Source organism: Callorhinus ursinus, unplaced genomic scaffold, assembly GCF_003265705.2.
Source record: "Callorhinus ursinus isolate GAN/ISIS: 27379988/994484 unplaced genomic scaffold, GSC_fseal_2.0 scaffold2, whole genome shotgun sequence".
In the NCBI taxonomy this organism is placed as follows: Eukaryota; Metazoa; Chordata; class Mammalia; order Carnivora; family Otariidae; genus Callorhinus; species Callorhinus ursinus.
In genome coordinates, this window is record NW_027397064.1 from 53344684 (window position 1) to 53356908 (window position 12225).

At 41.0% G+C, this 12225-nt stretch overlaps 1 protein-coding gene across 1 annotated transcript; it reads left to right on the plus strand.

The window, feature by feature from the left end:
• The first annotated feature begins 8293 nt into the window (after positions 1-8293).
• IFT70B (intraflagellar transport 70B) lies at positions 8294-11009 on the plus strand. The gene has a single exon (XM_025849553.2). It carries the CDS (start codon positions 8394-8396, stop codon positions 10389-10391), a length of 1998 nt encoding a protein of 665 aa, XP_025705338.1. The 5' UTR covers positions 8294-8393; the 3' UTR covers positions 10392-11009.
• The last annotated feature ends 1216 nt before the right edge of the window (positions 11010-12225 follow it).

The window sequence follows — 12225 nt, forward strand, 5'->3', positions numbered from 1 at the left end:
ATAAAAAATTTTAAAAATCTTAAAAATAAATAAATAAATGGAGCTAAGATAAAAAGGTTATCCATTTGGAAAAAAATTAGCTTGAATCTCTACCTCACATCACACACAAAAATCAATTCCAGATGCATTAAAAATTTAAATGAAGAAACAGGACTTTAAAAAATATGTGTGAATATAATGTAGCCATGAAATAAAGAAGTTTTTAAAACAAGACATAAAAAGCATTAAGTATAAAAGAAAAGATTAATAAATTTGGCTACATTTAACTTAAGTACTTTATCTTAAAGAAAGTGAAAAGCTACACACTGGAAGAACAGGTTTGCAATTCACATAACTGATAAAGGATTAGTAAAGGAGTATACAAAGAACTCCTAAAAATCATAAGAAAAACACCAATAAGCTAATAGAAAAATGAGCAAATATAAGATTGGGCTTTTCACAAAAGAAACTATATATATGGCCAATAAATATGAATTTTGACAATATGAAGTATTAGAGAGAATGTGGATTTCTAGAATCTCTTATATGCTGCTGGGGGAATGTAAATTAGGTCAACTATTGTGGAAAACAGTTTGGCTTATATACGAACATTAAACATGCAAATACTCTAATGACACAATAATCCCACTTCTAGGCATATGTACAAAAAAAGTCTTGGACATGTCCACCAAGGAGTACATACAAAAAATGTCACAGCAGCACTTTCCAAAGCAGCAAATATTGAGACACAACCTGAATGCCCATCAATAGGAGAGTAAATGAGCAAACCATGGAATGTTCACACAATGATATATATATATAACAGAGTAGTTGAAACCAGTGAACCACAGTGACATGTGCAAAAATATGGATGAATCTCAGAATTACAACATTACAAGAGAAGATATATGTGAATCCTTTTGATAAAGTTAAAACAACTAAAATAAAAATACATTCAAGAAACTCATATAGATTCAATGAAACTGTGTAAAAATGGAAGCAAGATGGGGTGTCTGGGTGGCTCAGTCAGTTAAGCATCTGACTTCAGCTCAGGTCATAATCTTAGGGTCCTGGGACCAAGCCCTGCGTCAGGCTCCTCACTCAGTGGGGAGTCTGCTTGTCCCTTTCTCTCTCCCTCTGCTCCCAGAGCCTGAGCCACCCAGGCGCCCCTGCTCCTCCCTTTTATAACAAATATTTTCTTAGACCCTCTTTGTTGTTTTGAAATGAAATTTAGGGGCGCCTGGGTGGCTCAGTCGTTAAGCGTCTGCCTTCGGCTCAGGTCATGATCCCAGGGTCCTGGGATCGAGCCCTGCATCAGGCTCCCTGCTCTGTGGGAAGCCTGCTTCTCCCTCTCCCACTCCCACTCTCTCATTGTCTCTCTGTCAAATAAATAAATACAATCTTTTTTTTAAAAAAAGGGGGGGAGGAGAAAGGTATCTATAATAGAGTTGCAAACCACCACCCTAACCAAATGCTGGTCTGTTTTTACTATAAACTCTGAACCTCTATGTCATGTTGTGTCACTCATAAGGTACCGCAAATATTGCCTAGATTGTGGATTTTTAATGTACTTATAGTATCTCCCCTGGACTATAAGTTTCTTGAAGGCTCTGGATTATCCACAATGCAGGATAAACACTCACTAATTTGCTGAATGAAAAAAATATACTATTTAACTTGGTGCTTTAATTTCCTGGAGAACCAGGTTTAGTGAAGACACTAATTGACACCAGATAACTGCCCCTCCACTTTTTGGAGTTTATCAAGCACTCTTAGGAATACAGCATCTGAAATGTCAGGAGAACACCTACTCCTGGATGCAAATGTTTTAACTTAGTTTTGACCCATAGTTATTCAAGCCTAAAATACTCTAATTCCCAAGGAATCTCAATAGCTCCATTTATGTAATAAAAATAGTTAAAATATATTAAGTACCTTGAACAAAGAAATTATTTTCGTCCCTGTATTACTAATAAGGGAACGGCAATTCAGTGAGGTTAAGAATCTTTTCCATGGCTACATTGTTGGCAATGGCAGGACAGGAATTTGACTTCAGATGGTTTTATGCTGAACTAGCCTGTCTCTTTCAAATATGTTATTGCCACCTAGGGACCTTTTCATATCTTCATCAAGTTTTTCTTTATTTCTTGGTTGTTGTTTTTGTTGTTGTTTTTAAGGGTCCTTTACAGATAGAAGGCAAAGTCTGCAGGGCTCTATTTGCTGAGGCCACAGAAGAATATAAAACCATTTTAAAGATTAAAAGGCACAGAAAAGGCAAAGGACCCCTCTATGCATAGAAAGCCAGAGGTAAGAAAAGCACTTGATGTGCTTATAAAACAAAATAATGTCATTAAATTATTCAGTAGGAGTAAGTGACTAAATCAATTGAAGTTTCTATATCATCCTCAAATTCTACTACCATATGTAGCAACCATCCCTTTCAAAACCATTTGAACTCTCAGTCCCAAGACATTCCCATACGTGCAGGCAGCAAGAATTATTAGAATGAATGACAACATCTTACACACTTGAGACACAAATTCTCACTTAGGTAGCAAAGCCATTGGGAGTTTTGTTTTGTACAAGGAGGTTCCCCAGAGTAAAACCCTTAACAAACAAGGGAGAAAAAGTGCCCTGAAATCTTTGTAAGGGTCCCAGGAAGAGATGAGGGGAAGCCATTTAGGAGACTTATTGCAGATCCGAGAGAGAGATGGTGGCATAAAGCAGAGTAGCAGTAGTGGAATTCTGAGAGAAACATACAGAGTGGATATATTTTAAAGGCAGACTGTCAGAATGTGGGGAGTTCAGCAGCAGGAGGCTTGAAGGAGAGGCTTGGTTTCTGAGTTGGGTTTCATGGTCCACCAGCACAGGCCCTGGGAGTGTATTCCATAACTCTCTACACAGAAAGCCTAAAAAAACACTACAGTACTTTTGAGATAATTGGATGACTGGTTGTCAAAGCCATCATGAATGGCTCTCTAGTACTGCAAGTACTGTGCAAGCCAAAAGCTGATGACAACTTTCTTTGATAAGAATAGAATCTTCTGGAATGCCTAGGTGGGTCAGTCATGATCTCAGAGTCCTGGGATTGAACCCCACATTTGGCTCTCTGCTCACGGGGGTTTCTGCTTCTCCCTCTCCCTCTGTGTGTGTGCACGTTCTCTCTCTCCCTCAAATAAATACATAAAATCTTAAAAAATAAAAAAGAATAGCATCTTCTGACCACGGACTTCAAAGACCTTTCCCATCCAATTTATTATTTTCATGGCCAAACTGCAGAAATGAGAACAAGCATAGGATATATCTGACTATGAAGGGTACAAGTCTTGGGAGAAAGAAGTGATACTACAAATTTCTTGCCTCTTAGAAATGTGAAAAAATGCTCAAATGAAGTGATTTGGGTACCAGCCCCATCAGTGAATTCCACAGCACACTCCAACTGTGGGGAATAAATTTTTCAAGGGTAGTACCACTTGTGGTGTCTACTCTGCTAATTCCTTTTTTTGAAACATGTTTTGTGATCTGCCTAATAAATTAGTTTGGATAATAACACCATAAGTCTCAAAATAGAAATTATTTGATCAAAAGCAAGATATATGAAGAAGGAAACATATTACTATATAAAATATTAATAGAGCTGGAACCACCAAAGAAAAAAAGATTAAGTCTCAGTGAGGTTAAATTTCTCACCATCTGAGCATAAATGTTCCCAAGTGTGAATTCAGCATAGAGTCTTTTCCAAAAGTCTTAAAAGACTGAATAGATGCTCCTAAAGGTCAGTGAACTACATTGCAAATTTGGCACTAATTTGGGCGCCTGGGTGGCTCAGATGGTTAAGCGTCTGCCTTCGGCTCAGGTCACGATCCCAGAGTCCTGGGATCGAGTCCCACATCAGTCTCCCTGCTCCTTGGGAGCCTGCTTCTCCCTCTGCCTCTCTCTCTCTCTCTCTCTGTCTCTCATGAATAAATAAATAAAATCTTTAAAAAAAAAAAAACAAATTTGGCACTAATTTATTCTTTTCTTCCCTGTTTAGGGGTGAGAGGTGGTGGAAAGCGGGTCAGTTCTATCATCATCAATAGACACACAGGGACAAAATATCAAGCTGGACTCCGGAGAAATCAATCTGGCCATCCTGCAGAAAATGGCCTGGACTGGATGGGAAACAGAAACAGTAACTTGGCAAATGGTTTTGCAGAAGTCTTCCTTTATCAAGGAAAATCTTTAATCACAGTTGAGGTTGAAATACTCATAAATAAACAATGTTTGCTAAAAAGAAGTGGTTATTTTTACAAGATAAATAAGAAACAGTCATTTCCAATTAGCTTTATAAGAGAATGCCAAATAGAGGGGCGCCTGGGTGGCTCAGTTGGTTAAGCGACTGCCTTTGGCTCAGATCATGATCCTGGAGTCCTGGGATCGAGTCCCACATCGGGCTCCCTACTCAGCAGGGAGTCTGCTTCTCCCTCTGACCTTCCCCCCTCTCATGTACTCTCTCTCTCTCAAATAAATAAATAAAATCTTTAAAAAAAGAGAGAGAGAATGCCAAATAGAAATTAGAGGGGATTTAATCATCTCATGTTTTGGCAGGGAGAAACATAAGTACATGAAGAACCAAACCTCATGCTTTTAGCTCCTATACATTTTGCCTAAATGAAATTCTTCTGTATGGTCAACATGCCTCCACTTATGCAGCAAAATCTATCCTGAGTCCAACTTCATTTTCTCAAAGCCTAAATCCTTTCAATAAGGCACTAAATCATTTTATTTCAACCACCAAATGCTTTCTTATTGCTAGGAATGGTACAATACACTTACTTTCTGATACATGTTTCAGCTTTCCAAGATTTTGTTGGAAATAAAATGATCCTTTATGACATTCTATAATATTCCATCCCATTTATTGCTTTCCAGAATTTCTATCATTAATTAAAGGGCCTTCTTTCACCCTCCCCCCCCAAAACGCTAATCTATTCCCCAACTGCCTATCAGAGACTAAATAAAAGTCAGTGTTCACAGCAGCAGTGATGGTCATGCCAATTTCACAGTGTGATTTGTGCACTCATTTCATTTTGAAAATGACCCTGCCCTCCATCTGTCTAAACCAAATGTCCTGCTTTTTTCAAGCCAGGCCTCAGGAACAGTAGCACATGAAACAAGGGGAAAGATACAGAGCAGCCTCCCTCCTGCCCCCGTCGGCTGCCACGCCCACAGACAGGCACCAACACAGAGGGGCCCCCAACTGACGCCTGAAGGGATCAGCAAAATTTGGGGGAGAGCAGACAGTCCATTTTTCATCCATCTCCAAGAAGCCATTTGAAGGTGAATGTTTTCATGATACAACTCTGAAACAGACTAAAAGATGTAAAAGGCAATTTCCCATTTCTATGTTCTGTCATTTCACCTTGATTTAATAGCAAATTACCAAAGGTAACAGCTTAATACATAAGAATTTAAAATACATTAAGATTTTAAAATATTGAGCCTTTTGGGCACCGGGGTGGCTCAGTCAGTTAAAGGTCTGCCTTAGGCTCAGGTCACAATCCCAGGGTCCTGGGATGGAGCCCCGTATCGGGCTCTGTGCTCAGCGGGGAGTCTGCTTCTCCCTCTGCCTCTCTTTCTCATGAATGAATGAATGAATGAATGAATAAATAAATAAATAAATAAATAGTTTTTAATAATAAAATAAAATATTGAGCCTTTTGAATAATAATTTTTTTTCAAGCAATAAGTGTCAGTCAGGCAGCCATAAAGGAGAAGACACTCTATTTCCTGATTATTCAGCCACACTAGCTGAATAACCAGAAAAGGCTGCAGCCAGAGACTGGGTTGGAAGCAGGTTTTGAGTAGGGTTATATAGTGGTCTTCCTCAGCTGCTTTCTCAGGAAATCTCGAGTGGCTCAGGGCCCCCCTCAATTCCTCTGAAATGGGTGCAGTTTCTCCTTTTGTTAGTCTTCATGCAGTGAAAGGCTCCTCGTCTGGTCCCATCTAGAAGAACACAAGTTTGGCAAATTTCTCAGCAAGGTAAGTACACGAAGTCAGTTGCTTGATAGTATAGTATCCAGATGCCTTATTGAAATCTCTTTTTAGCTATAATAGGTGACTAGGAACTACATTGCCACTCACCAATCACTTCCTTACATCTGCTAACAGCTGCAACTCAGGCCAGGAAGTTCAAATTTTAATGCCCAAATCAAGGTGGTTGTTTTAATAGGAAAAATAACAACCAAAAAAAAAAAAAGACACTAGTATTCCCTCAAAAATGGGCCCTTAGGTAATACATACATTGAATTAATTCAACAGTCTCTCTTTCCTAATAACTTAGCTTTTGGATGTCATGGCTCAGCTAGGTTTTATTTTTCTTCTCTATCTAATAAGCAGAATACTGGGTGATTAGTTTTTTTTAAGATTTTATTTATTTATTTGAGAGAGAGAGAGAGAATGAGAGATAGAAAGCACAAGAGGGAAGACGGTCAGAGGGAGAAGCTGACTCCCTGCTGAGCAGGGAGCCCGATGTGGGACTCGATCCCAGGACTCCAGGATCATGACCTGAGCCGAAGGCAGTCGCCTAACCAACTGAGCCACCCAGGCGCCCCTACTGGGTGATTATTAAGCTTAGAGATAATCTATGTAAACAGTCTCATAGAGTGCCCTGCAACATGGTTGATGTTGGCTCCAAAATGTATTTATAGAAAAGGCTTATAGGCTGCAATACTATTGAGGCAGATAAGGGATTTGCATTGAAGTCTTTAATTATATTGCAAAGACATGCTTTTACCTGGACTATGTTTAGCTTGGATTGTAGTGAAGCCAATGGAAATCTGAAAGACTGTGAAAGACTATGAAAGAAAACCTTCTTACCCCAAGACACTGCATATGATATTCATAAATTATAGCTGTTTTTTTTCCTTTAGAGAGAGACACACACATACAGAGAGAAAGAGAGAGAGAGGAGGGGCAGACAGACTCTTAAGCAGGCTCCATGCCCATCGTGGAACCCAACATGGGGCTCGATCCCACAACCCCAAGATCATGACCTGAGCCAAAATCAAGAGCCAGATACTCAACCAAGTGAGTCACCCAGGTGCCCCATAAACTATAGCTAATTTTATTATCTTAAGAACTGGTGTTACCTCACTGGGATAAGCCAGTTTTGCCTTTTGTTATCTTGTCTGTCTCTAATTCCTGACTGAAAAATTATATTCATTTCTTACAAATCTTACAGTCTCCATATCAGTCTAAACTATGGGTATGTTTTTTATTAGTGATCCATTATAATTTTATAGGATAATTAAGTCCCTAGTTTTCCACTGTCCCATGAGGGACAATATTGAATTCGAAAGTATTTATACAAATATAGACCAGAGGTAGTAACATGGAATCTAGAGCATCTATTCCAAATACCTGACAAAGGAACAAAAGAAAATCCAGGATTTTTTTTGTACCGTAGCAAATTTCCAGAGATCTTCAAACTAAGAATCCGAGAGGAAAAAATTAAAGTGTAGGAAATTTTCTTTTTATTTTAACTGAAAGAAAATCCAGTTTTTATCAGTGATATCCAAAAACATTAAAGCCTGACAAGTACAGGCTGAATCAATCTCTCTTTCACACACACACAAACACACACACACGTACAGGGTGAATCAATCTTTTCTCACACACGTACAGGCTGAATCAATCTTTTCAACACACATACAGGCTGAATCAATCTTTACACGCACACACACAGTTCTGGAGAGTTAGAGGAGTTACACACACACACACAGAGTTTTGGAGAGTTAGAGGAGTTACACACACACACACAGTTTTGGAGAGTTAGAGGAGTTACACACACACACACACACAGTTTTGGAGAGTTAGAGGAGTTTACAGTTTAGGGACACTTGGTCGTGCTTTTATTCCCACCCCACCCTGGAAAAGACTAGGTCATAGATCTGTCCACCGTCTCTATATAGTAGTGAAATTTGGAGGATCGAGGCAGGGTGTACCGCCAAGTGTAAACGCTAAAGAAAGAGAAAGTCAGTGAAACCTCACCTCCTGACGACTGTGCATCCGCCTGGCGGAGACTACGCCTCCCAGCATGCAACGCGGTCACGAATACGACAGCGGCGCGTTTGGACCGGAGCATGACGGGAAGTGAAGTTTCGGTCTTTGAACTACCTAGAGGAGTTTCTTCTTCGCTAACGCCGCTCACACTCTGGAGTCTTGGTGAAAGGCTATATATGAGATACTCACATTAGTGACTCTAACCGTAGTCTGGTCTTCCCCCTGCAAAGTAACTTTGGAGTACGCAAAAAAAAAAAAAAAAAAAAACACACACACAAAAAGAAAAAAACTGACATATTCTGTGTGTCTTCCTTCCGTTTCCGGCGGGCTTGTTGCCGTGGTAACCAGCGCGCACCACCACCGCGGCGGTTATGGCCGGGCTGAGCGGCGCGCAGATCCCCGATGGGGAGTTCACCGCCGTCGTGTACCGCCTCATCCGCGATTCCCGCTACTTCGAGGCGGTGCAGCTGCTGGGCGGCGAGCTCCAGCGGAGCCCGAGGAGCCGCGCCGGCCTGTCGCTGCTGGGCTACTGCTACTACCGCCTGCAGGAGTTCGCGCTGGCCGCCGAGTGCTATGAGCAGCTGGGCCAGCTGCACCCCGAACTGGAGCAGTACCGCCTGTACCAGGCCCAGGCCCTGTACAAGGCCTGCCTTTACCCAGAGGCCACCCGGGTGGCCTTCCTCCTGCTGGACAACCCCGCCTACCACAGCCGGGTCCTCCGTCTGCAAGCCGCGATCAAGTACAGCGAGGGCGACCTGCCCGGGGCCAAGAGCCTGGTGGAGCAGCTGCTGAGTGGGGAAGGGGGAGAGGACAGCGGGGGCGAGAACGAGCCCGACGGCCAGGTCAACCTGGGTTGTTTGCTCTACAAGGAGGGCCAGTATGAAGCCGCGTGCGCCAAGTTCTTTGCGGCCCTGCAGGCTTCGGGCTACCGGCCTGACCTTTCCTACAACCTGGCTTTGGCCCACTACAGCCGCCGGCACTATGCCCCGGCGCTCAAGTACATCGCCGACATCATTGAGCGTGGCATCCGCCAGCACCCGGAGCTAGGTGTGGGCATGACCACGGAGGGCATTGACGTTCGAAGCGTTGGCAACACCTTAGTCCTTCACCAGACTGCCCTGGTGGAAGCCTTCAACCTCAAGGCAGCCATCGAGTACCAACTGAGAAACTATGAGGCGGCCCAGCAGGCCCTCACTGACATGCCACCTCGGGCAGAAGAAGAGTTAGACCCCGTGACCCTGCACAACCAGGCGCTCATGAACATGGATGCCAGGCCTACGGAGGGGTTTGAAAAGCTACAGTTTTTGCTCCAACAGAACCCCTTTCCCCCAGAGACCTTTGGCAACCTGCTGTTGCTCTACTGTAAGTATGAGTATTTTGACCTGGCAGCCGATGTCCTGGCAGAGAACGCCCATTTGACCTACAGGTTGCTCACACCCTATCTCTATGACTTCCTGGATGCCATGATCACTTGCCAGACAGCCCCCGAAGAGGCTTTCATCAAGCTTGATGGGCTAGCGGGGATGCTGACCGAACAGCTCCGGAGACTCACCATACAAGTACAGGAAGCAAGACACAACAGGGATGACGAAGCTGTCAAAAAGGCAGTGAATGAGTACGATGACACTCTGGAGAAGTATATTCCCGTGTTGATGGCCCAGGCAAAGATCTACTGGAACCTGGAGAATTATCCAATGGTGGAAAAGATCTTCCGCAAATCTGTGGAATTCTGTAACGACCATGATGTGTGGAAGCTGAATGTGGCTCACGTCCTGTTCATGCAGGAAAACAAATACAAAGAAGCTATCGGTTTCTATGAACCCATAGTCAAGAAGCATTATGACAACATCCTGAACGTCAGTGCTATTGTGCTGGCTAACCTGTGTGTCTCATACATTATGACAAGTCAGAATGAAGAAGCTGAGGAGTTGATGAGAAAGATCGAAAAGGAGGAGGAGCAGCTGTCCTATGATGACCCAGATAAGAAAATCTACCACCTCTGCATTGTGAATTTGGTGATAGGGACCCTCTATTGTGCCAAAGGAAATTATGACTTTGGTATTTCTCGGGTTATCAAAAGCCTGGAACCTTACCATAAGAAACTGGGAACTGATACTTGGTTTTATGCCAAAAGATGTTTCCTGTCCTTATTAGAAAACATGTCAAAACACACGATCATGCTTCGTGACAGTGTTATTCAAGAATGTGTCCAGTTTCTAGAACAATGTGAACTTTATGGCAGGAACATACCTGCTGTTATTGAACAACCCCTGGAAGAAGAAAGAATGCATACTGGAAAGAATACAGTCACCTATGAATCCAGACAGTTAAAAGCTTTGATTTATGAGATTATAGGATGGAATATATAGTCATGTCTGATAGTCTATCATAATAGTTATATATATCTGTATTGTTTTTATAGTTTTATCTATATTTGGCCATTGGCATCTTTACATTTGTCACATGTTAAACTTTGTACATTTGGAAATCATATTAATTAGATTAACCTTATTTTAACTTTGACACCTAGAAAGATATATGAAAAATTCAAACTGAATTAGGACTCTGTGTTTATTAGAACCTGTAGTGCCCATTTTCCCTCTCCTTTGTTATCAGTTGTGCTTGGCTGTATTTAGACAGTCCCCTGCACAGGGTTTACAGTTTCCAGCACTGTCTTGGCACTATCAAGCCCAGAACAGAGTAGTTAACATACAGGATTTCTGGGCTTTTAGTATTAAGTTTTAGGGATTATGTGTTCTAGTCTCAAAATTACCCTCATATTAATTTGAAATGCACACATTTTGCATAGAGTTTAAGATGTTTTGGCAGGGTTTTTCAATATATATTTAACACTTCCTGTAACCAAAATCCCTTAGGTGATAAATGTTTGGGTTTCTTGTTTTCTTAATGTACAAGATTCAGTGGAAAATCTTGTGCCCTTAATAAAATTATGGTGCTATGGTATAAAGACAATAAACAATTGCTGAAGAAACAACTTTATATAGTTTTCTTTTGTTCCATTTGTTAATAATGTGTATATACGAACAAGATATACTGTTACTCTTTTTTATAACCCTGTTCTCATTTATCCCTTGACAGTGACTGATAGCAAAGTTACCGTGAAAACTTAGTTCTTAATTCCTACCTATTTAGGATAGGTTAATGCTGGAGTTGTTTCTGTGCTGTAGCCTCATTTGTAAGGAAAAATCTACACAATTCCCATGACCCCACCAAACATCTTTCCTACCTCTATCACAGATGAAAAGTTCTGAAACCTTATCTGGTAGATTCATAATGCTAGTTTCACACCCACAACATTCCCAAGGATAACTCCACTCATTCTGCTTAGGGATTTTATTTTCTGAATCATATATAAGCTTTACTATTTGTTCACCCACCCTCTTTCTGTCCATAAATGTAACTGTCAACCCCAACTTAACCTGATTCAGAAAAAAATGTATTAGGTTGAATTATATGAAATTGCTGATCTTGAAAGTTATTGACCTACAAAACTAGCAGTTTCTCATGGTTCAATCAGATAGTTTTCAAGTAATAGTGAATCCCTGCCATAAGGAGATGATGATTTTTTTCCTTCAAGAATATACAGACAAGGTATGCACAGCATAAATCCTCTGTAGCATGACTTCCTGGGTGCTCAAATTCTATTATATCTATCAGAAAATTTGGCCTACCATGAAGTCCAATGGTTTTAAATTTATAAGCATTTTTAACCTTAATTATGTATGCTGATAACCATTTACCATAGATGTTTGATCCCATGTTTGGAGGACAATCGATGTTTAGTGACCTCTTCAGTATATCCCACAGCACAATTCTATCTCTGGGAAATGGTCTTTAACAACTTTTGTACTGAACATATTGCTGCTTCTTTGTGCAGTAGCTCTATGCCCTTCTCAATCTCCATAGCCCCTTAAGATTAGGAAAGTAAATGAACTGAAATCTTTTCCACAGCCGTGTTAAAATTCTGGTGTTTTTGCACATTTCCTCTATTTTTTTTCTTAAAAAACAAAAAAAAACAGTGTAAGTAAGATTAACCACCCAAAAGCAAATGTTTTCCAGATTCCCTTTTGCAAATAGCCTGGCCTTTATTCAGTCACATTTTATTTACCCAGGTGCTGCGTGTTTGTGGTTTGCATGTATGTGTAATTTAGCTTTCCAGAACATAAAGAGCTTTTCAGAACA